At 37.3% G+C, this 24,631-nt stretch overlaps 2 protein-coding genes across 3 annotated transcripts in view; one reads left to right on the top strand and one right to left on the bottom strand.

The window, feature by feature from the left end:
* THG1L (tRNA-histidine guanylyltransferase 1 like) overlaps positions 1 to 11,826 on the bottom strand; it is a 35,453-nt gene extending 23,627 nt beyond the window's left edge. Inside the window, exons 1-2 of the mRNA XM_040443331.1 lie at positions 11,748 to 11,826; positions 9,967 to 9,998 (exon numbers count right to left, since the gene is read on the bottom strand). The gene's annotated coding sequence lies outside the window, so the exon portion shown is untranslated. The remainder of the gene's footprint in view (positions 1 to 9,966; positions 9,999 to 11,747) is intronic.
* A 3,056-nt stretch (positions 11,827 to 14,882) lies between these two features.
* The window catches only part of SOX30 (SRY-box transcription factor 30), a 36,042-nt gene continuing 26,293 nt past the window's right edge, over positions 14,883 to 24,631 (top strand). The window contains exons 1-3 of one of the 2 annotated variants that reach the window (XM_040443306.1): positions 14,883 to 16,304; positions 17,898 to 18,137; positions 19,322 to 19,501. In XM_040443306.1, coding sequence (XP_040299240.1) covers positions 15,293 to 16,304; positions 17,898 to 18,137; positions 19,322 to 19,501 — 1,432 coding nt within the window. In that variant the 5' untranslated portion in view covers positions 14,883 to 15,292. The remainder of the gene's footprint in view (positions 16,305 to 17,897; positions 18,138 to 19,321; positions 19,502 to 24,631) is intronic. The other variant, XM_040443297.1, reaches the window with a different exon arrangement.

Below are 24,631 nucleotides of genomic sequence, written 5' to 3'. Positions count from 1 at the left end.
ATGCATTTATACCATTTAAGGAAATCTTTTCTCTCTGTGATATTTTGTTTATGAAGATCACTACTTAAGAACATGTTCTTAGGCAAAATCTCACAAATTATTTCCCCCTTTGACTCATCTTAGATGCAGTCTGGAAGTTACCTTCCTCTTTAAATTACTACATTTAAAAGTACAATTATAGATTTTTAGGATGAGTAACTGCAATACAAATTAGGATCAGAGTAACTCTCTATATAAATATAACCAAAGTATCTTCACTCCTGAACTATATTTAGGCTTTGTTTTATACATGTTTGAAGATGAACATCATCTTTTCCATTTCCACACTGAATTTGGGCCAGATTTATCTTCATTTTCCCAGTCAACAGGCTTAGAATCCAAAATTGGGAATCATCGTTGGCTCTTCTCTGTTTTCCTCCAATAGTAATGGTTAAAATGTTTACTAGATGCCAGATTATTTATTGAGCCCTTTACATAGAGCATTTAATAATATACTCCAAACAGTTCTCTTAGGTATATATTGTTGTTTATCCCCCATTTTATAGCCTTATAGAGATTAAATTATTTGCCCAAATCACATAGCTAGTAAATGGCATAGCCAGGATGGAAAGCCAGAAATGTAATGCCAGAGTTTATGTTCTTAACCAATTTTTCTACAATGCCTCCTAATAACATCATAACATTGGTTTATAAATTTATCCATTCAATTACTTATTAATTTATTTATTCATTGCACAATACTTCTTAAGCAGTCATTCTACAGACACTGTAGAAGTTGCTAGAAATTAAGAAAAGGTCCCTACACTAACAATTTCAGGAGAAAAACATGTTAACAAAAAATTAAAGTATACTACAAATGTTTAACAAATGCTATTTTCATTCCTTCTATCAATTTGGATGCTTCTTGTTGCAAATAACTAGGAGCCTGAATAATAGAAGCTTAAACAATACAAAAATTTACTTATATCCTATAGGGAAATTGAGTTTGGCAGTTCCAGGGCCCAAGCAGTGGCTCAATGATGCCATCGGGATTGGAACACTTTTAATACTTTTGCTTTACTGTCCACACCATATCAGAGAGATCTCTCCTCATGTTCACAAAATGGCTGCCATAGTACCAGACATCATGTTCTCACACTATAACATCTAAAGTGGAAAGGAAGTGATGAACACAAAAAAACTTTCTCTGTACATCTGCTCTCTTTTCTACTAGGGAAAACGGTTTTCCTCAGAAGCATCCAATAGACTGCTCCTTATGTCTCAGTGGAGAACCTGGGTCACGTGCTTACCTCTATACCAAGCTCAAGTAAGGGAACAGTACTTGGGACAGTGTCTTCTAAACAAAAGCAGGGTTTTGTTAGTAAGGAAAAAGGGAGAATGGTGGAAAAGTAGGCAATCGATAGTGTTTACCATATCCTTTTTCTAATATGAATGCCAAAACAGAGGTATATAGAAAGTGCTGTGAAAGAATAGATTAAAAAAATATTTTATTCTGCCTATGAGATCTAGAGATAGCTTTTTTAAGGAATTGTACATTTCAGCTGAGTCTTGAAGGGTAGATGGAAGTGTACCAGACAAAGAACCAGGATCTCAGAATATCAGAGATAACAGACCTTAAAGAATATTAGAAAAAATTACACTGAACATGTACATCTCCTTCACAGTATTTTCCAATTCTGCCTCATTTCTTTCTATGACCTCTGCCTCTAGTCAAGTCAAAACCAACAGTGCTTGGGCCTCTTTGCTTTGGCCAATAGTGATTTTATGTGGTAGGAGGTCCAAGATAATAAAAATGCAAGAACCACATTTTTGCCAGCTGACCAAATAAGATAATAAAGGACACAGTATGTACACTGTGAGGGACCTCAAATATTTGTTCCTTTACCAGCTACCTTTATTTCTCTTTCCATCTTTCTCTTTTATTAATTATCTTCCATTCTTATTTCAGGGAATGAAAAAATTGAAAAGCTAGAATTTTGATTCTTCTGATAGTAATAAAATAGAAACTATAGGATACCATGTGATAGAGACCAAGGAGCCTCGCTTTTCGCTCTTTATTCAGGACAAAAATTATGTTACTAATCCTTTCTTATGTAACAAATTATCCTAAAACTTAGTGGCTTAAAACAATAATAAGTATGTATTGTCTCACATGGTTTCTGTAAGTCTGGAATTCAGGAGTAGCCTAGCTGGGTGGTTTTGGCTCAGGGTCTTTCACAAGGTTGCAATTAACATGCCAGCTGGGTGTGTAGTCATCTGGAGGCTTGAGTGGGACCAAATTATCTGCTTCCAACATAATTTTCTTATGTGGCTGTTGGTGGGAAGTGGCAGTCCTCCCCACGTGGGCTCTTCATAGGGCTACTTGGTACATGGAGGCAGGCTTCAGTAGCAGACAAAACATAGATTGTTAGATGGAGTTAGGATAATTAAATATGAAGTGAACTCCAGTCCTTATTTTACATCACATACAAAGGAAAATCACACACAATAAAGACCTAAATATGAAAGGTAAGACTATAGAACTTAATGGAAGAAAATATAAAAGAATTCTTTGGAGAAACTTGAGGTGGGAAAATATTTTCATTTCCTTTTCCTTTTCTTTGTCCTTTTCCTTTCCTCTTCCCCTTTCCCTTCCCTTTCCTTTCCTTTATTTCTAGAGAAAGGGAGATAGTGTGTGAGTGGGGCAGAGGGGCAAAGGGAGGGAGAGAATCCCAAGCAGACTCCACGCTCAGCATGGAATCCAATGCAGGGCTCAATCCCACGACCCTGGGAACATGACCTGGGCCAAAATCAAGAGTCAGACACTCAACCAAATGAGCAACCCAGTTTCCCCAAGAAAATATTTCTTAAACAAGACTCTAAAAGCACAAATTATAGGGTAAAAAAATGATGGATGCAACTGCATTAAATTAAGGATTCCTGTTCAACAGAGGATATCAGAGATAAATGAACAGATGGGTCACACACAAGAAGATATTTGCAATGTGTGAAGATCAATAATAAATAAGGGACTCCTGTGGATCAACATGGAAAAAGCAGGGAACAATAATAAAATGATAAATGTCCATCAACTGATGAATGGATAAAGAAATTGTGGTTTATATACACTATGGAATACTACGTGGCAATGAGAAAAAATGAAATATGGCCTTTTGTAGCAACGTGGATGGAACTGGAGAGTGTGATGCTAAGTGAAATAAGCCATACAGAGAAAGACAGATACCATATGGTTTCACTCTTATGTGGATCCTGAGAAACTTAACAGGAACCCATGGGGGAGGGGAAGGAAAAAAAAAAAAAAAAGAGGTTAGAGTGGGAGAGAGCCAAAGCATAAGAGACTGTTGAGAACTGAGAGCAAACTGAGGGTTGATGGGGGGTGGGAGGGAGGAGAGGGTGGGTGACGGGTATTGAGGAGGGCACCTTTTGGGATGAGCACTGGGTGTTGTATGGAAACCAATTTGACAATAAATTTCATATATAAATAAAAAATAAATAAATAAATAAATAAAAATAATAAAATGATAAATGATTTGAATATGCATAGTTATTAATTGAGAAGGCCAAAAGACTAGTAAGCTTATGATGAGATGCTCAGCCTTTCTAATGATCAGAGAAGTGCAAATCAAAACAATAAGATACTTCTATACTCCAATAAGATTGGCAAAATTTGTTGAATAAAACCAAGAGTTGGTAAAAAAGTAGAAAACAGGAAATCCTCGTGTGTGCCACTGTTATGAGTTTGAAGTCAAACAGACACCTGAGAGAGCAATCTGTTCATTAGTGAAGTGGTGTGTGTGCATTCCTAGAACCCAGAAATCCCACTCTTGGATGTGTCTGCACAGAAGATGTTGTACAGGTTTATGGGGGCATGTCCATGACAACACTGCTTGTGGTGGGAACTTGCCGGAGGCACCCTAGGAGTCCATCAGTAGAGCAATGCAGAGGTAACAAGTGCTTGACAGAATCCAGAATTCAGGAGCTCAGAACCAGATGTACCTATATGGCATGGACAGATATTTCTACAGATTTTTCTGCTTCACAAGGGTAGAAAGTAGATCAGTAGTTTCCAGGAGCTGGGGAAAGGAAAAATGGGGAGTAACTACTAATGGGTTTGAGGTTTCCTTTTGGGATAATGAAAATATGCCAGAATCAAATAGTGGTGATTGCTGCATACTAAAAAACACGTACTGAACATATTAAAAACGTACTAAAAACTACTAAGTTGTACACTTAAAAAATAAGCTAAAAAATCAGTAAACACATCCACTGGAAAAAATACAGATAACCCAGAAGAAATTTTAAAAATTATGCTAAATGAAAAAAAGAAACAAATTGAGTCTGTATCTAAGATGATATGTGTAAATTAAAAAACAAATACATGTATCCACCAAACACTGTATATCACTCAATGATACATATATAACCAAAGATACACTAACTACATTAAAGTGGGTGCCTGGGGGGTGGGGGTGAGGGAAAACAGAATTGGAACGGGAATAGAAAATGGTGAATAAAGAAGTGTCATAAAATAATAAAATAAAACAGGAATAGGGACTTCAGTAGACAGACTAATGCCCCTCTAAAGACATCCATGTACTATCATCCTAGGAACATATAATTATGTTACCTTATATGGCAAAAGGAACTTTGCAGATATGACTAAGTTAACGATTTAAAAACAGGGATATTATCGTAGATTATCTGGGTGAGCCCAATGTAATCATAAGGATACTTAAAAGATAGCAAAGGAAGATAAATGAGCCAGAGAAGATGATGTAATGATGGAAGGCAGGGGGCATGGAAGGTCAGAGTGATGCATTTGCTGGCTTTGAAGACGGAAGAGGTCCATGAGCCAAGAAATGTGGGCAAATCAAGAAACAGATTCTTCCCTAGAGCCTCCAGAAGGAAAGCAGCCTTACTGACTTAGTTTTTGTCCCATGTGACCTACTTCAAATTTCTGACCTCCAGAACGATAAAGTAATAAATTTGTGTTGCTTTAAGTCATTAAATTTATGGCTCCAACAGCAATAGGAAATTTACACAGGGACTTGCCCATAGCAAAGTTAATACTCTGCTGGAACTACAGAGAATAATGAACTCAACTATCTGTACTGAAAGTCCAAAAAGAAAAAAAAATGTCCGTCTCCCCCCATAAACAATTAGTACTTGGTTCATTCTGTATTTGTTCTAAGAATTAGCATGTGGTGGCAATTCTAAACCTTAAAAAATTCTAAAATTTTTTAAATGTAAGTTTAATCAAATTCATTTCACAATTTTGTAAGGATAAAAAGGTAGCCCTTTCTCACCAGTTACTATGGATATTTCGTTCCTGTTTGTATTAACTGCTTGGGCTGCCATAACAAAAAACACAGGCTGGGTAGCTTAAAAAACAGACATTTATTTTCTCACAGTTCTGGAGGTTAGAAGTCCTAGATCAAGTTCTGGCAGGGTTCATTCTTGGTGAGAGCTCTCTTTCTGGCTTATAGATAACTACCTTCTTGCTATGTTCTCATATGGCCTTTCCTAGGTGTGTTCTCAAAGAGGGTGGGCAAGAGAAGAGAGCTCTCTGGCTTCTCTTCTCATAAAGACACTAATCCTATTGGATCATAGTCCCAACCTTATGACCTCATTTAAATTTATTTACTTCTGTAGAGACCCTATCTCCAATACAGCCACACTAGAAGTTAGGGCTTCAGCATTTGAATTTTGGGAGTCACAAACATTCAGTCTATAATACCGGTCTAGTGGATCCATTTTAAGTAATCTTCTTAGGACATTTTTGTGACCTTAGACAGTGTTGTTATTAATTTAAATTTTCTGTTAAAAAGATAAGCTGCAAAGGGGCGCCTGGGTGGCTCAGTCGGTTAAGCGTCTGACTTCGGCTCAGGTCATGATCTCGCGGTCTGTGAGTTCGAGCCCCACGTCGGACTCTGTGCTGAGAGCTCAGAGCCTGGAGCCTGCTTTGGATTCTGTGTCTTCTCCTCTCTCTGCCCTTCCCATGCTCATGCTCTGTCTCTCTCTGTCTCTTAATAATAAATAATTTAAAATTTTTTAAAAAATTAAAAAAAAGATAAGCTGTATAAGAGAAGAGAAATCATTTGTTTTATCTTCTGTTATGTTCCCAGTACCTAGTGCAGAGCTTAGCACATTTTAGGGGTTCATTAAATATTTGCTGAATGAACAAGTTAATCAATCAGTGAATGGAAACTCTCCTCTAGGCTTTTAGTCAGTGACTGGTAGCAACCACAGAAAAGAACAGAGCTCAAAACGTTCTGCTGCATATTCTCTCTTATGAAAAGAGAAAAGAAATGGAAATGTATTAGTTTCCAAGGCTGTTTTAACAAAGTACTGCAAACTGGGTGGCTTAAAACCGTGGAAATTTTTTCTCTCATGGTTCTGGAGACTAGCACTTTGAAATCAAGATGGAGGCAGATTGATTCTTTCTGGAGGCTCTGTGGGAAAATCAGTTCAATACAGGACATTTCTCCAACGTAGACATAGAGAAGGCCAACAGGGGCACCTGGATGGCTCAGTTGGTTGAGCGTCTAACTTTGGCTCAGGTCATGATCTCATAGTTTGTGAGTTTGAGCCCTGCACTGGGCTCTGTGCTGACAGCTTGGAGTCTGGAGCCTGCTTTGGATTCTGTGTCTCCCTCTCTCTCTGCCCCTGGCCCACTCACACTCTGTCTCTGTCCTCTCTTTCAAAAATAAATAGACATAAAAAACATTAAAAATTCTTTTTAAAAAGAAGACATAGAGAAGGTCAACAGACACATGAAAAGATGTTCAACACCACTCCTCATCAGGTGAATACAATTCAAAATTACAATGGAATATCATCTCACACCTGTCAGAATGACTAAAATAAAAAAACACAAGAAACAAGTGTTGGCAAGGATGTGAGAAAAAGGAAGTCTTTTACATTACTGGTGGGAATGCAAACTGGTGCAAACACTGTGGAAAACAGTATGGAGGTTCCTCAACAAGTTAAAAACAGAACTACCCTACCATCCAGTAATTGCACTACTAGGTATTTACCTAACAACAACAACAACAACAACAAAACAACAACAACAACAAACATGAATTCAAAGGGATATATCCACCCTTATGTTTCCTACAGATTTATTTACAATAGCCATATTATGGAAGCAGCCCTTAACCATCAACAGATGAAACAAAAAGGTGGTGTGTGTGTGTGTGTGTGTGTGTGTGTGTGTGTGTGTACACACACATAATGGAATATTATTCTTCCATAGAAAAGAATGAAATCTTGCCATTTTTAATGACATGAATGGAGCTACAGAGCATAATGCTAGGTAAAAAAGATAAATACCCTATGATTTCACTCATATGTGGAGTTTAAGAAACAAAACAAATGAGCAAAGAGAAAAAAAAGAAAGAAATAGAGACAAAACAAGAAACAGACTCTTAATTATAGAGAACAAACTGATGGTTACCAGAGGGGAGGTGGGTGAGGGGATGGGTTAAACAGATGGTCAGGATTAAAGAGTACACTTCTCGTGATAAGCACTGGGTGATGTATGGAATTATTGAGTCACTACACTGTACACCTGAAAGTAATATAGCACTGTATATTAACTACACTGGAATTTAAAAATAACAGTAATTTTAAAATAATACATAAAAAATAAAATAATAAAATCAAATAATCTCTATTTTAAGTAAGCATGATTTCAGGGGAACCTTGGTGGCTCAGTCAGTTGAGTGCGTGACTCTTGATTTCAGCTCAGGTCATGATCTCAGAGTCATGGCATAAAGCCCTGCCTCAGGCTCCCTGCTGAGCATGGAGCCTGCTTGGTATTCTCTCTCTCTCTCTCTCTCTCTCTCTCTCTTTCTGTCTCCCCCGTCCCTCCCCAGATCACACATGCACTCTTTCTCTTTCTCTAAAATAAAGACAATTAAATTTAAAAATTTAAATAAAAAGTATGACTTCAGATAAACTTCTCTAAGTGTATAAGTGCTCAGATAAATACATATTCAAAAATATGTTGAGACTACATTTTATGAAATGTAATACAATTCATTAAATGTAAGTTCATTGAAACTATAAGGAGGACAAACTGGCTCAACTACTGAATTTCAAATACATGTTTCCTTGTCCCAAGATGTAGCATTCCATAATATATTCCTTTAAGGTAAAGAAAAAGTTATTTAACTAAAGGATGAGACCATAAAAAAATAAAACAGATTGAAAGCGATAGTATGGGAAAAGGTATAGGAAACAAACACTAACCATAAGAAAGCTGGAGAGGCTATATTAAAATAGACTTTAAGAAAATCACTAGAGGGGCATCTGGGTGGCTCATTCAGTTAAGCATCTGACTTTTGGTTTCAGCTCACGTCATGATTTCATGGTTTGTGGGTCCGAGCCCCATGTCGGCTCCACACTGTCAGTGAAAACCCTGCTTAAGGATTCTCTCTCTGCCCCTCCCCCATTAATTATTTAAATTAAATAAATAAATTTAAAGAATTTTTAAAAAATAAGAAAATCGCTAGAGACAGAGAAGAATATTTCATAATGATAACAGGGTCAATTAATCAAAAAGATACAGCAATTCCAAATAGCACCTAGCAAGAGAACCCTGAAATATGTAAAGCAAAAATTGATAACTTTGAAAGGAGAAGCAGACTATTCAGGAATTATAGTTGGATATTTCAATATTTCTCTCTCACTGACAATACTAATTCATAATACAACTAGACAGTAAATAAGAAAGGATATAGAATACTTGAGCAATACTATTAAACAACTAGAACACTCCACCCAGCAACAATAGAATATACATTCTTTTCAAGTACACATGAAAGATTCTCTAGAATATATCACATGCTAGGTGAAGAACAAATCACAATACATTTATAAGGACTGAACTCATACAAAATACGTTCTTTGGCCATAATGGAATTAAATTAGAAGCCAATAACAGAAGGAAATCTGGGAGATCTTTATGTAGTTTGAAATTAAACAATATGCTTCTAAATAACTCATGGATCAAAGAAGAAATCACAAGAGAAATTGGAAAATATCTCTACTGCATGAACAAAAAATCGGGACATAGCAAAACTAATGGAACACGGGTAAAGCAGTACACAGAGGGAAATTTATAGCCTTAAATGCTTATATTAGGAAGGAAATGAGCTTTAAAATAACCTAAAAAAATTAACTAAGCTTTCAACTTAAGAAATTATAAAGGAAGAGCAAATCAAACCCAATGTAAGTAGAATGAAGGAAATAATAAAGACAATAGCAGAAATCAATTTTTCAAAAACCAGCAAAACAATAGACAAAATCAATGAAACTGACAGTTTTTTGAAAAGATCTATGGAATTGATAAAATTTTAGTAAAATGACTACAAAAAAAGAGAAGAGATACAAATTACCAAAATTAGGAATGAAAGAGAAACATTCTGAACCCTATAGAAATAAAAATATTACAATGTAATATTATAAATTATAAACAACTTTATTTCAATAATTTGACACCTTAGTTGAAATGAGCAAATTTGCAGACAGAAATGACAAATTGACTCAAGATGAAATATAGAATCTGAATGGACCAATATCAAGCAAAGACATTACATTACTTAATTGAGTTACTAAACTACAGACCAATACCCTTCATGAATATAAATGTTAAACCTCTTAAAAGATCCAGTAAGGTATAAAAAGTATTATACATTATGACCAAGTAAGGTTTACCCAGATTAGCTTAACATTTGAATAGCACTTAATGTAATGCATATATTAGCAGAATAAAGCAGGAGCCAGCAAACTACAGCCTGCAGACCAAATCTGGTGTCTTTTTTTCTGTAAATAAAGTTTTGTTGAAACATAATTATTCCCATTCATTTACATGTTGCCTATAATTGCTTTCATGCTACAAGAGCAGAGTTGATTGATTGCCACCGAGATCATACAGCTCACAACACCAAAAATACTTACTTTATGGTCCTTTCTGGAAAATGTTGCTGACTCTGGAATAAAGGAGTAAACAATATGATCATCTCAATAGATATAGAAAATGCATTTGATAAAATCCAACAAACATCCATGATAAAGCTCTCAACAAACTAGGAATAAAACATAACTTCTTTAATTTGATAAAAAGCAGCTACATAAAACCTACAACTAACATCATGCTTCAAGATGAAAGACAATGCTTCCCCCAATATTGGGTACAAAGCAAGGATGTCCACTCTTGCCACTTCTATTTAACCCTGGACTGTAGCTTCTAGCCTGTGCAACAGGCAAGAAAATATGAATATAATATCAATATACAATCAACTAGAAATGAAATTAAGAAAATAATTATATTAACAACAGTTTAAAAAGTATTCAGGGATTTTAACAAAAGAAGTGCAGAACTGTAGACTGAAAGTTACAAGACACTGTAAAGAAAAATTTAAAAAAAAAAGAAAAAAAAAAGAAAAATTTAAGACCAAAATAAATGGAGATATGTCCCAAGTCTGCAAATTGGAAAATTCAATATTGTTAAGATATCTATTTTTCTCTGCAAGTGAATTGCAGAGATTCAATGCGACAGGCTGTGTGTGTGTGTGTGTGTGTGGTGAAAATTGATAAGCTAATGTTAAAATCCATATGGAAATCCAAAAGACCAAAAATAGTTAATATGGTTTTTGAAAAGAATTAAGTTTGAGGACTTATTTGACTTAATTTCAAGATTTACCATAAAACTGTAATGATTAAGACAGTGTGGCATAATACTTCTAGAGAAAAACATGACAGAAAAACCTTTTTAACTTTGGTTTAGGCAAAGATTTCTTAGATATGATTAAAGGCATATTGATAGTTAGACTCCATCAAAGTTAAACTTTTACTATTCAAAAGACATCATTAAGAATGAAAAAATGGGGTGCCTGGGTGGCTCAGTTGGTTAAGCATCTGACTCTTGATTTCAGCTCAGGTCATGATCTCACGGTTTGTAGTTAAAGCCCTGCATCAGGCTCTGCACTGACAGTGCAGAGCCTGGTTAGGATTCTCTCTCTCCCTCTCCCTCTGACCCCCTGCCGCTCGTGCTCTCTCTCTCTTTCTCAAAAGTAAATAAACATTAAAAAAAAGAATGAAAAATAAGAAGAATGAAAAGAAGCCACAGAGTGGAAGAAAATATTTACAAACATATATCTAATAAAGACTCTGTATCCAGAATATATTAAGAATCCCTAAAAAAAAAAAAAAATCCCTAGGGACTCCTGGGTGACTCAGTCAGTGTCGGACATTGGCTTAGGTCATGATCTTGCAGTTTGTGAATTTAAGCTCCACAGTGGGCTCTGTGCCGACAGCTCAGAGCCTGGAGCCTGCTTCAGATTTTGTGTTTCCCTTTCTCTCTGCCTCTCCCCCTGCCACACTCTCTCTCCCTCTTTCTCAAAAATAAATAAACATTAAAAAAATTTTTTTAATCCCTAAACATTAAGAAAACAGCCGAATATAAAAAAATGGACAAAAACACTTTAATAGACACTAGGCAATGAAGATGTATAGAATACCAACTAAACAGTGTCATTATTTATTGTGAAAATGTAATTTTAAATCACAATTATTTACTATAACATACCCACTAGAGTGGCTAAAATTTAAATGACTTATGATACCACATGTTGGAGAAGAGGCAGAGAAAGTGAGACCCTCATGCTGTGAGTGCAAATTTAAAGTGGTACATTCATTTTGCAAATCAGTTTGGCAGTTTTGTAAAAGTTTATACTTACCGTATAACCTAGCAAGTCTGTTCCTAGATGCCACAAATATTTGTATATGAATGGACATCATATTCACAGCACCAAAAACCTAGAAATAATCAAATACCAATCAGCTATTGAATGGATAAGCAAGATGAGTGACAGACATCTTACAACAAAATATCTAAAGACAATTTGGTATTTCCGTATAATAGAATACTACTCTGCAAAAACAAACAAAAAAAATGAACCACTAATACATTCAGCTTGGATGAACTTCAAAAACATTATGCTATGTTAAAGAAGACAAACAGATAAGCTTACATATGATATGATTCTATTTATATGAAATTTCTAGGAAAGGGAAAATTACAGAGACAGAAAGCACCTGGGGTTGGAGGTGGGGCAGAGTTTTTACTACAACTGGCAACAAGAAGAGTTTTTTGGGTTTCATTTCAGAACTTTCTTGAGTTGATAGAAGTGTTCTCAAACTAGATTGTATTTATGCTTACACAACTTTATCAATTCATTGAAACTGATCAAATTGTACACTTAGGGGCGCCTGGGTGGCGCAGTCGGTTAAGCGTCCGACTTCAGCCAGGTCATGATCTCGTGGTCCGTGAGTTCGAGCCCCGCGTCGGGCTCTGGGCTGACAGCTCAGAGCCTGGAGCCTGTTTCCGATTCTGTGTCTCCCTCTCTCTCTGCCCCTCCCCCGTTCATGCTCTGTCTCTCTCTGTCCCAAAAATAAAATAAATGTTGAAAAAAAAATTAAAAAAAAAACAAAAAAAACAAATTGTACACTTAATTGTAAGCTTATGATACAGAAATCAAACCTTAATGAAGCTATTTTTTGTTTAAAAAAATATTGCTTTCTGATTAAAATATACTCCCCATATACGATTTGCATTGCTGTTACAGAAGATTGTCATATCACTTTTTAAATTTCTAATTCAGATTGGAAAATGAACTAATCCTGAACAAAATCAATTAACTTGATTTATTTCTATGCCTCTTTCAACATTCTTTGTACACATGTTTGGCTCTTATATTTAAACCCCAGTTCAGCGGTTCTCAAAATGCAGTTCAGGAACCAACTCCTTCTGAAAGTCTGCTAGGTTAATACTATTTTCATAATTCTTTAAAAAAAATTTTAATGTTTATTTTTGAGAGAGAGAGAGAGAGAGAGAGGCATAGAGAGAGGGAGACAGAGGATCCAAAGCAGGCTCTGTGCTGACAGCAGAGTCTGCTGCGGGGCTCAAACTCATGAACTGTGAGATCATGACCTGAGCTGAAGTTGGACGCTTAACTGACTGAGCCACTGTTTGGATGACAGGCATCCAATCATAATTATTCTAAGACAATATTTGCCTTTTTCACTTCATTCTCTCATGAATGCAGAATGAAGCATTCTATATGACATGTGGATCATAACACACTGCCTGAAACACATGAGAATCCAACCTTTTTTTTTTTTTTTTTAAATTAAGCCAGACATTAGATTTACAGTGCCACTCTTTTAATTTTTGGGAAAACAGGGTTTTAGCATAAAAATGTGATGTGTTAACATGTAATCAGTTTATTATTGATATTTTGAATGAATTGAGAATATTTTTATTTTTTATTTATTTTTTTAGTGTTTATTTTTGAGAGCGAGAGAGACAGAGCACGAGCAAGGGAGGGAGAGCAGAGAGAGAGACACAGAGAATCAGAAAATTGTGTGCACTATCAGCACAGAGCCTGATGCAGGGCTCGAACTCACAAACAGTGAGATCATGACCCTAGCCAAAGTTGGGCACTTAACCGACTGAGCCACCCAGGTGCCCTGAGAACTAATTTTTTTAAATGTCCTTAGTTTTTATTTATAATATGGCAAATATTGATAGATAAAACCACAAATATTGATAAATAAAAGCACTTTGGAATCTTCAATCATTTTTGTGGGTGTAAAGTGTTCCAAGATAATAAAGTTTGAGAACCACTGCCCTTGTCTACCTTCCAGATAAGAACTCCTCTTTGCCACATTTGACAACAGGGGATTAGAGAATTGGGGCAGGTCTTCTTGTAGAGATAACTTGTTTTGGTTACAAAAATCATCTGCTTCAAGATAAATCTATAGATCTTAGGACATCATTTAGAAATGTAGCAATTTCCTTTTTCCTCCATGATGAAAATAAACACAGTCCTAATAAAAGGAGAGGCATAGTCATAGAAAGGACTTGGAGAGTGCCTGGCACAAGAGTAAACCCTAAATATAGATAGTAATTACTGTTATTAGTAGACGATAGGCAGTCTTTATTTATCTAACAAGAATTTCTTGAATGCCTACTATAAGCCAGGCTCTATGAACAGCATCGAGGATTCAATGATGAGCAAAACACTGTCCTCAAGGAGGTTGCAGTCAAGGAGTAGAGTCAGTAAATAATATAAAGAAATACATAATTACAAATTGTGGTAAGAGTTTTAAGTGATAGACATGAGTACATAAAGGAAATTTGCCCTGATTTTCAGAATCTGGTAAGACTTCTCTGAGGAAGTGACAGTTGAGCTACAATTTGAAAAATGAGCAGGGAGGAGGTAAGGAGACATAAGAGAGAAACAGCTTTGGGGCATTTTCAAAGTCCCTTAAGATAAAATGATGAGAGGACAGTGTAGCTGGAACCAACAGAGCCCAAGGTATTTGGAGCTTTACAAGCTTTGCAAGTACATTAGACCTTTATCATGAGATCAATGGAGAGCCATGGGAATATTTAGGAGCGTAGGGTGTGACAGTACTAGATTTGCACTTCTAAAAAGATCTCTGGCATCTGTAATATAGTGTAACAAGGATGCAAAATGGAGACTATTTACACAGCAGTATCCAGGTGGAAGATTATGGAAGCTTGGAATAGAGTAATGGCAGTGGAAGCCCCCAAAAATGGGTAAATTTGGGATGTATTTTGCCAGTAGGGCCCAAAGAACCTGGCGATCAACTGAAAGTTATTGTACAAAAAGGAGGGTTGCAAAATCCTCCCCCTTTCCCCTTGGCAGAGATCTGAAGGGCCCCCCGTGATGCACGGGACTTACATGTATTCTGGCACGTCAGCCGGCAAGTACAAGGCCCAGCTCCCCATCCCGCGTAAGAGACTCACTCGACTTTATCCCCTGGAGGTCAGTGGCGTAGAACCGCACCGTTCCCTGGGCAACACCATTGTCGGGCTCTCCAGGCGGGGGAGGGGTAACTAAGGACAACGGCCAGGAGAGAATTCCGGAAGAGAGGCAAAGTCAGAGGGGGAAAATGGGCAGCACGTGCCACAGCCCCTGCCATCGCGGGTGATTCTAGGGCTCAGCACGAGGAGAGAGCGGTGGACGGGAGGGGCCGGAGAATGCGCCTGTGATTGGAGGGCCGGGGGTACCGGGACTCTTGTGGTTGGGCGAGGCCAAGACGAAGGGCCGCGTTTTGAACCGCGTAGGGTTCTGGGTAGTAAGTGCCTTGGAAGGGTCTTAACCGAAAGGGGAAAGGGGAAGGTCGCCAACAAACGGCTGAGCTCACAATCCGGGTTGGGACCAGGCCGGGGCGTCGTTCCCCCCCTCCGCCCATGGAGAGAGCCAGGCCAGAGCCGCCGCTTCAGTTGCGCCAACTGCCGCGGGCGACCCCGCCGCGCCCGCTCCGTCCTGCTCCGCCTCAGCTGCCGGTGGAGGGCACCTCTTTTAGGGCTGCAGGCGCGGATCTCCCTGCGTCGCCGCCCACCCCGTGCGCGGCCGCCATTACGACCGTGGCCTCGTCGTGTGGGGAAGCCCAGGCGTCGAGTGTACAGCCCGCGGCACGGAGACTGCTGCAGGTCAAGTCGGAACAGGTGTTGCTGCTGCCACCAGGGCCACCACTGCCTCAGGCCCTGGAAGAAGGCGTCGTTGCTTCACCCTCGCCAGCGAGGCTGCTGCAGCTGAGGCCCGAGCTGCTGCTGCTGCCACCGCCGTCGCCCGCGTCCGACGGCGCCCCCTGCAGACCCGAGCTGCACCCGGTGCAGCCCCGGGCGCTGCAAGTCAAGGCCGAGAAGCAGGAGCCAGGGCCGGGCTTGGATCCGTCGGCGGGGACTCGAAGGCCTGTGGAGGCCGGCCATAGGGCCTCCAGGGAGGCCAAGGTGGAAGGCCCCGGGCCAACCCTCGACTGCCGCCGCGGGGGCGAGAAGAAGGGCAGATTGGAAGCGAAGGAGGTCATGAGGGATGCAGCGAAAGGTGGGGAAGGTAAAAACCTGGTGGCCATCAGAGAAGGCATCATCAAAACGGAGGAACACGAGAGACTCCGCGAGGACTGCAGGCTGGGCACTGAGCCCGCATCCAATGGCCTGATCCATGGCAGCAAGGAGGTCATCCTGGGCCAGCCATCCAGTGCCTTTGGGCCACACCAGCAAGACCTCAGGATCCCTTTGACTCTACACACAGTCCCCCCTGGGGCCCGGATCCAGTTTCAGGGACCTCCACCTTCAGAGTTGATACGGTTGACCAAGGTCCCCTTGACACCAGTGCCTATTAAAATGCAATCTTTACTGGAGCCTTCTGTAAAAATTGAAACTAAAGATGTCCCGCTCACCGTGCTTCCCTCAGATGCAGGTATTAGACGACAGGGGAATCTGTTTTTCAAACTTCGTCTGTGTTGCCCCATAGCTGACATGTCAGCTTTCAGAAGCCTAAACTAGAAAAATAAAATCATGGAACTGATTCATTACAGGGCAAAGTCTGCACAGGTATCACTTCCGATTGACTTGTACATATACCAGTAAAATACACTAACATGTTCCAAGATTCCCAAACATTTTTTTTTAAATCTATTTTAAGACCCAGTGAATGATGAGATTTAGAAGTGACTAGTGTTTATACACAAAATAGAAATATTCTCACTAGATATCACAGTTACCTCAGCCCTCAGTTATGCTGCACTTAAACTACCGTATTTAGTAGCTTAATATTTTTACGTGTATCAAGAAGAAAATTTTAAATGGTGTTTAATGAAAAAATGGTTATAATCCAGCAGGAAAGTTTATTCTGGATTTGGGGGTGATTTGTCTTCTTTAAAAATGAATAGTAAACATTTTTCTAAGAGAAAAGTAGTATATGATTAAATGTAACAGTTTAGTATTCTAAATGCTAAGGATTTATAGACATAGAAAATGAAAATACAGTAGAATAAGCTAGAAATTGTTTTCAAAGAAATGACTATAGTTAACAGCAGTAACAACTACGAACATATTTCTATCCGTTACTTACAAACATATAGTTAGAAAATTCTTATTTTAAAATTTAATTCAGACAGTATTATGCCAATCAGTATCATGGGAAATCATATCAATCATCAGTTCATATTTTCATTAACTTTCATATTTATTTTCTTATTTTTCTTAATGATCCTTTATCTCACCCTCTTGCTTTTATAAACTTCATTTTCTAAAGGAGAGAAAGGGAGACCTTTCTTTATAATACTTATTTGTGTGTTTTAAACCATTTTATGTATCAAGTAACTAAAGAGAAACAATATAGGAAGTTTGTTGAAAGCTGTTTTTGATGACTTAGGTAAGAGATGTGAATTTAGCTACCACCTTTTATTGTAATTTCATTTGGTCACTTTCGTTATTTTTCTTTCATTTTTCTCCCAGGACATAGGATCAGTGTCGATTACCTGCCTTGGCAAGAGCTTCTCCTTCATAATGAAATATAGTATTATATTATATTTTTGCTTGAATGGACACTACAGGGCCATGTAAATGAATTTCTTTAAACATTTAGGGAACACTTAGCTAATGCTAGGATTATAGTCATGAATAAGTCCTAGTTCTCATCCCCCAGTAATAGAATATTTTTAATGGGAAAGAAACTATATGATAATTATTGGTAGAGGTATTACTAAAGCTCAAAGAGGTAATGAGCCAGGAGTTTACTATATTTTCAACATTATTACTCTTACAATAACTTCAACAATAGTATCCTTTTTGAAGAAAAGAAGAGTCATTCTAAGCTATAGTTTAGAATGCTGAGTTGAGGCGTTATGAGGCATTCTGGAATACTGGCAGTTCTTTGACTATATTGAAGTGTATATTTTTTCCAGATATTTAAAAATAAATATAGATGAACGTGCACTTCACTTTAACATTGTGTGTATGTATGTGTGTATGTAGCACATTAATTTAGTTTTTAATTTTTGTCATGTAGGAATACCAGATACTCCCTTCAGTAAGGACAGAAATGGTCATGTGAAGCGACCCATGAATGCATTTATGGTTTGGGCAAGGATTCACCGGCCAGCACTAGCCAAAGCTAACCCAGCAGCCAACAACGCAGAAATCAGTGTCCAGCTTGGGTTAGAATGGAACAAACTTAGCGAAGAACAAAAGAAACCCTATTATGATGAAGCACAAAAGATTAAAGAAAAACACAGAGAGGAATTTCCTGGTAATCCAATGAAATGAACAAAACCTCTTTTTAGTTTCTTTTAAATTTATTTAGGTAAGGTTAGGTTGAGATGAAAAGACAAAAATGCATATTTTTCTAATCCAATATGTACAATTAAGAGAATAATGGCTAATACCGTAGTAATGATTGAATCGATACTGGGCATAAGTTTTCTTAAATAGAACCAAATAGAGCGTCTGGTCTCATACTTGCCAACTAATAACAAACCTGGCGATGTAACAATTTTAGTGTGGTTTTGATTAAATATATAGAAATGAACTTAATGAAGGTAAAACTCCAGACTTCTAGACTATAACTTTGCAAATAGAAAATGAAGAGTTAAAATCACAGCAACAGAAACAAATATGCATCATACACTTAATGAGAGTGCAGGAATTGACACCATGCTCCATTTTAATGTTACATAGTTACCAGAACATAGTTGTGCCTTCTGACTGATAAATTTATCCTCATCATGATGTAGTTTTAAAGGAATTCTGATTTATCCTCCAGCTGTAGGACATTTAGATTAAGCTTGGGTAAAGGCAAAGTGTATGGCCAACATGATCATGCATGATGGGAGAGGAGTTATTTTTTTCTAAAATATTAGCAGAAAGGTTCTGGATGTGGGGGTAGGTGGTCGGAGTGATAACCCCTGGTTATTCAGTGGCTGCAAACTGTTATAACTCCACTTTTCTGACTTTGGAAGGAAATTGGGTTGTCTGTGGACTTAAGACTGCCAAGTTTAGGAGAGTGACTCTTCCAACTAGGCATAAAAATGACTGGTCGTTAGTGACCGTTTCATTGTAAGATACAGACAATTAGATCTCACAGAAAGGAAACAGGAGATGAATAATATCTTACCTTACAGGTAAAGGAAAAGCCTTGAGATTCAAACCCAATGTCTTTAATGTTGATTTTACTATGGAATCAATATGTGTCTTTGGATATAAGACATTTGACCTCACTCTGAATTGTGGGTTATAACACCGACCACTAGTTAAGAGCTATCTGGATATTAAAATGCACAGAAATAGCCTAATAAAGCTGGAAAAGACACTTTAGACAATAACTTATTTTTTTAAATTTAGAAGTATTTTGGATATTTTATTGTGAAAAAAACTATCTAAAGGCTAAATAGGGCCTATATGTTCAAATTAAAAATTGCTTATCTTCTTCTATAGGTTGGGTTTATCAACCTCGTCCAGGGAAGCGAAAACGCTTCCCTTTAAGTGTTTCCAATGTATTTTCTGGTACCACACAGAATATCGTGTCTACAAATCCTACAACAATATATCCTTATCGCTCATCTACCTACTCTGTGGTAATTCCCAGCCTACAGAATACCATCACTCAACCAGTTGGTGAGTTGGCTTTATTGTAGATTATGAATTTTTTTAATAACTGTGAAAATTTTACCTTAAGGTGAAATTTTGTTTCTGTTATCTTAAGAATTTTTAGAACAACAATATTAAGGGAAAAAATCAAGAAGAAATGTTTAATGTTTAAAAACATTAAATTGGAGAAGGAAAAATTTCAGTAGACCTCAAAGCGCTTGGTTTCCCAGAGTAGCAAATGTTCCATGTGTAAAACTTCAGACCTTTTAACCAAATCAGCATTAGCACATAGATTAGGCAGATAATGCAGGAAATGACTGACGTAATTCAATAGGAAATAGGGGTGTCTTTGTACTATCACCAAAAAAGAATGCCTTGCTAATGGGATATAGAGCATCCTGTTTTGGAATTTAGCAATGATGAATGATCTGTTAAGACTGTTCTCTTGCTGCTCTAGAAAAGTAGTGAAAGTAATCTATTTTCTACCAAATATCTGGTTCTTTATATTGTCTTTCCCTAAATTTCTCCTCTATTATCAATTCTTTATAACATTCCTGTCTGTTGCTTTTAAGAACCCAAAGTTGAGAATCTCTTATCTTGATAACTTGTTATTGGGCTGTCCATCATGGGTTTGTTCTTCTAGCACCTATTTTACAATCTCTTAGGCAGAGCTTTATACATTCACTACTTACTGTTACTTGTCCTAAAACCACTGCTTTTTCTAGTTGCCACCTGTTCAGCTCCTTCTGGTAATACAGCCACCCCTTAGCACTAAGGGGTTTAGATATGTTAAAAATTGACTTTTTAGAATCTTACACATTTTCAATGTTTTTTTTTTTTTCCCCTATGTATCATTATAGCAACTGATAGGAACAAAGCCACATTTAAGATGTCTAGGCTCAAGAGAAAGATGCAGAAAGCTGATTATGTTGCCTTATTCTCTTCCAGCAGAGTCAGGCACTTTCACACGTCATTATTTGGTAGTATCTCCTTTAATCCTGTATTTTAACCTAGGCTTAATTAAGCCTTTGTTGATTTATTTTGTTTTGTCTGCTATGTTATTTATGATTTATGCTTTCACAATCCATATTTCTTCTCTTTATTCTTCCTTTCAAGACCTCTCTTCTATCTGCCTCTATCCACAGTTAAATACTGCATGAGACCATTTGTATCTACTTCATCTAATATTTTCTCAGTTATGACTTTGAGTTTCTATATAATTATTAGGTGAATGCTGCCTAAGATCTAGTTATATTAATTTTATCAACTTGGATTAGAACATTCTGTGAACTTGACATTATACTACTGTAATCTATATAGTCTTAACCTATCTGCTATGAAAATGAATTATGGTTCAGAAATCTTACAGTCTTCTTCTGTAGGTGAAGGGGTTTATTGAGTCTCTCTGGTCTTCTTTCAGTTGCCTTTTATACTATAATGACTATTCCACTGATTCCACTGCGTTCCTTCTATAAAAGTGAAGTCACTTAGCATTGACTTTGAGGTCCCTCAGATGTGACTCCTTCAGTTTTCCTTTGGATTGCTTAATTTTTATTTATACTTACATACTTGGGCAGCCCTGTTTAATACATTTGGACAAACTTTCCATTTTTAAAAGATTTCTTTCCTTTTTGATGGGTTCTCTGTTCTCTTTAATTTGGTCAGTTAACCAATAACTCTGATTTTTGAGGCAAATTTTTTACTTCTAGGTTTTTAGCATTATCATATAAAATAACCTTCATTTTTAAATGAACTCTTCATTTTAGTTACCCCTATAAGCTTTTTTTTTCCCCTAGGCAACATCTGTATTTCCAAAAATCAACCCAAGAATGGACTTTTTTTGGTCTTTTTTTGTTATTAGGATCTTAAATTTAAGTATGTTGTGATCACTAGGCAATATTTCATATACAGAATTCATGCACCTCCTAGTAGTCTTTATCCATTATTTGGTTCTTAGTCAAGCTTATTTCATTTTACTGTGTAGAAGCAATTATTTGTTGTATGTACTGGATCATCCTAGCACATTTTTATCTCATTCTGTCAATCTATTTGAAATCTAGCAATGTAATTTGGTATCCTACCTTGTTTTGACGAACTTTTCCATCTCAATCTATAGTGTATTCCACTGCCATATTTGCATGCCTGCCTACCTGTCCCCCACTGCCTAATGTTTATTAAGCACCAGTTATAGATAAAACTCTGTGCTTGAGGCAGAATATAAAAGTATCTTTACAGTCTCTTATATAAGAGCTTATAAGGTAGTTCTAGAAAGGATAGATAAAAATACAACCAATTTTACTACTTCTTTGATGGAATCTGTAGTACCTTGTCTGATATCATTTCTGTGACCAGTGCATTATGTTCACTCCACCTTTCACATTTAATGCCACATCCCGAGCTCTTCTCCGATTTCTCATTTCCAAAAATGATTACAGCATGATAGTCCAGAATTCTTTTTAAACATCTTTTATCAAATACCTTTGATGCCAGTATGCCAGTACTATTATTTTATATTGTCAAGTTTGTTTACTTTAACGTCTCACAGAATTCTAGTGAAAATTATATATATATATATATATATATGTATATATATATATATATATAGTGTTTATTTTTGAGAGAGTGTGAGCAGGGGAAGGGCAGAGAGAGCGAGAGAGAGAATTCCAAGCAGGCTCTGAGCTGTTAGCACAGAGCCTGACATGGGGCTCAATTCCATGAACCATGAAATCATTACCTAAGCTGAAATTAAGAGATGGATACTTAACCAACTTAGCCACCCAGGCACCCTAGAAATTATTTTGGCCTGGGTTTTGAATGTCACTTTATACATATATGAATTTTCTGGTTAATTATTTTGTTCTCTACATTTTATTTCTCAGGCCTGAAATTGGTTTGCCTTATTTTATCTTCACTCATTTGACATCTTTCACTCTTCTGAATTCATACCTTTCTCTAAATTTTTAGTTAAAAAAGTTTACTACTATTTCAGTTGTTTGATGCCTTTTTGGTTTACCCACCTCTTCTTGTTTAACTGAAACAAGCCAAAAAAACCCTCCACTGTTCCGATCCTATTATAATCCCAAAAAAGCTAGTTGTCTCTGTACCTTAAGATCCATTCCAGCAAAGTATTATGTCCATGAAGGACACAACTCTGGCCCAGAAATTACTTGAAAAGTGATATAGCTCTATATTGTAGGTTTTCTTGAGAGGGTAGGGAAGGAGGAATCACATGGTTCAACATATGGTAAGTCTTGGGACTCCTCATTACCATTGTCTCTCTCCAAAGTCCCACTTTTTTTTTTTTTTTAATCAGTTGCCTAACTGTCCCAATTCTTTTTTCCCCAACTCTGTCTCTGCATCTCTGCCTATTACTTTATTTCTCCCTCCTCTCTTTCTTTCTCTGCCTCTTTTTCTCTTTACTCAGCCATATGCTGGTTCTTCTCTCCTTACTATCTCCATATAGCTTTTTCTTGTAGAGAAATATGGGCTGTCCTCATTTTCTGCCATTCCTTACTCCTTCACTGTTTATCCCAATCACACAACAAAATCCTAGTTGCACTCTTTGTCCAGGCAGCACAGGCAGTGGATTCTTCCTTTTTTGTAGAGATGGTGAGAGATTATTGGTAGAGATCGTGAGAGAGATAACTTTTTTTTTGTTCCTGTCATACTATACTATAGGACTAGAATTCTGCTCTTTATCTCATGTAATGATTAGATAATGCAAGCTGCTTTAACAAACACCTAAACATAATGGTTTAAACAGGATTATGGTTTATTTTTATACATTTCAAGTTTATTTTTTTTTTAATTTTTTTTTTCAACGTTTACTTATTTTTGGGACAGAGAGAGACAGCATGAACGGGGGAGGGGCAGAGAGAGAGGGAGACACAGAATCGGAAACAGGCTCCAGGCTCTGAGCCATCAGCCCAGAGCCTGACGCGGGGCTCGAACTCACGGACTGCGAGATTGTGACCTGGCTGAAGTCGGACGCCTAACCGACTGCGCCACCCAGGCGCCCCACATTTCAAGTTTAAAATAGGTATTTCTAATCAGTGTATAGCCGTCTTTGAAAGAGTGCCTCATAGACACAGACTTCTACCCTGTGGCACTGCCATCTTTAATATGTGGCATCCAAGGCCACCAGACCTCGTGTGCATGAACCTGCAGAAAGGGAAAGAGCATGGAAGATAATGCATGAAAGTTTTTCATGGACCAGTCTTAGAACTGGTGCAAATTTCTCCTACCTTCCACTGGGTAGCCCTTAGCCAAATGGCAGTTCCTAACTCAAAGGAGGCTGGGAAAGATAATCTAGCTATATGCTAGAGAAGAAAACAAGAGACTGGCTAGTCTTTTACATACTTTATCTACAGCTTGAAACATTAGAGCTCTGCCCTTCCCACAAGTCTTCCCTATTCACTGACAGTTTATAGAGATGACTGGATGATGCAGACTTTAACTTCCTGCTTAACCACTGGAATTTTGACATTTAAGACATCTTCATTATAGTACAGTGTAATTATGCATCTTTTTTTTTTTTTTTAACCTCAGACCAAAACAGTGCCTGGCATATGTTCGTTGCTTAGTGAATATTGAATTAAAGGAATGCATGACTTATCATCTCATGCCTCATACCTCTTTTTTTTATAGAAATATCTTTGGTAAAAAAGAACATTTCATATCAGCTAAAAGATGAGTCCCTTCCTTCTTCAGTAGCTGAAGTAATATTAGTTGGTCTGTGTAGTTCCTTTCCTTTCTTTAGGAAGATCCTACTTCTTTAATGAAGACTGAGAGCTTCTTATACTAGCTATGGTGGAAAGAAACCTGTGTCAGAGGTAGATTTTAGGAGCAGATGTCTTGAGTGCAGTGATAATTAATAAAACTTTTGAAAGATTTTACGCATCAGCCCAGCTTCATAGTTGTTTAGAGAAGGGAGTTCTCTTTATACTAAATCAGTGGTAGAAGTGCTGTCAGTTATAGACTTATTTGTTAGTTGTTGTTGTTTTCATCTAGTCATACCTTTCTTAACTATTATTAACCAAGTTCTTTGCCAAATACTGGGATGCAAACATGAATGAAACTGTTCCTTCTCTCAAGCTTCCAGTTTTTTGATTGTGGTAAAGGTGACAGGCAAGCAAACAACAAAGATTTATACTATTT

This window comes from Herpailurus yagouaroundi, unplaced genomic scaffold (assembly GCF_014898765.1).
Source record: "Herpailurus yagouaroundi ecotype Mexico unplaced genomic scaffold, PumYag 29, whole genome shotgun sequence".
NCBI classification, from domain to species: domain Eukaryota; kingdom Metazoa; phylum Chordata; class Mammalia; order Carnivora; family Felidae; genus Herpailurus; species Herpailurus yagouaroundi.
This window is presented reverse-complemented; position numbering and strand designations above follow the sequence as displayed.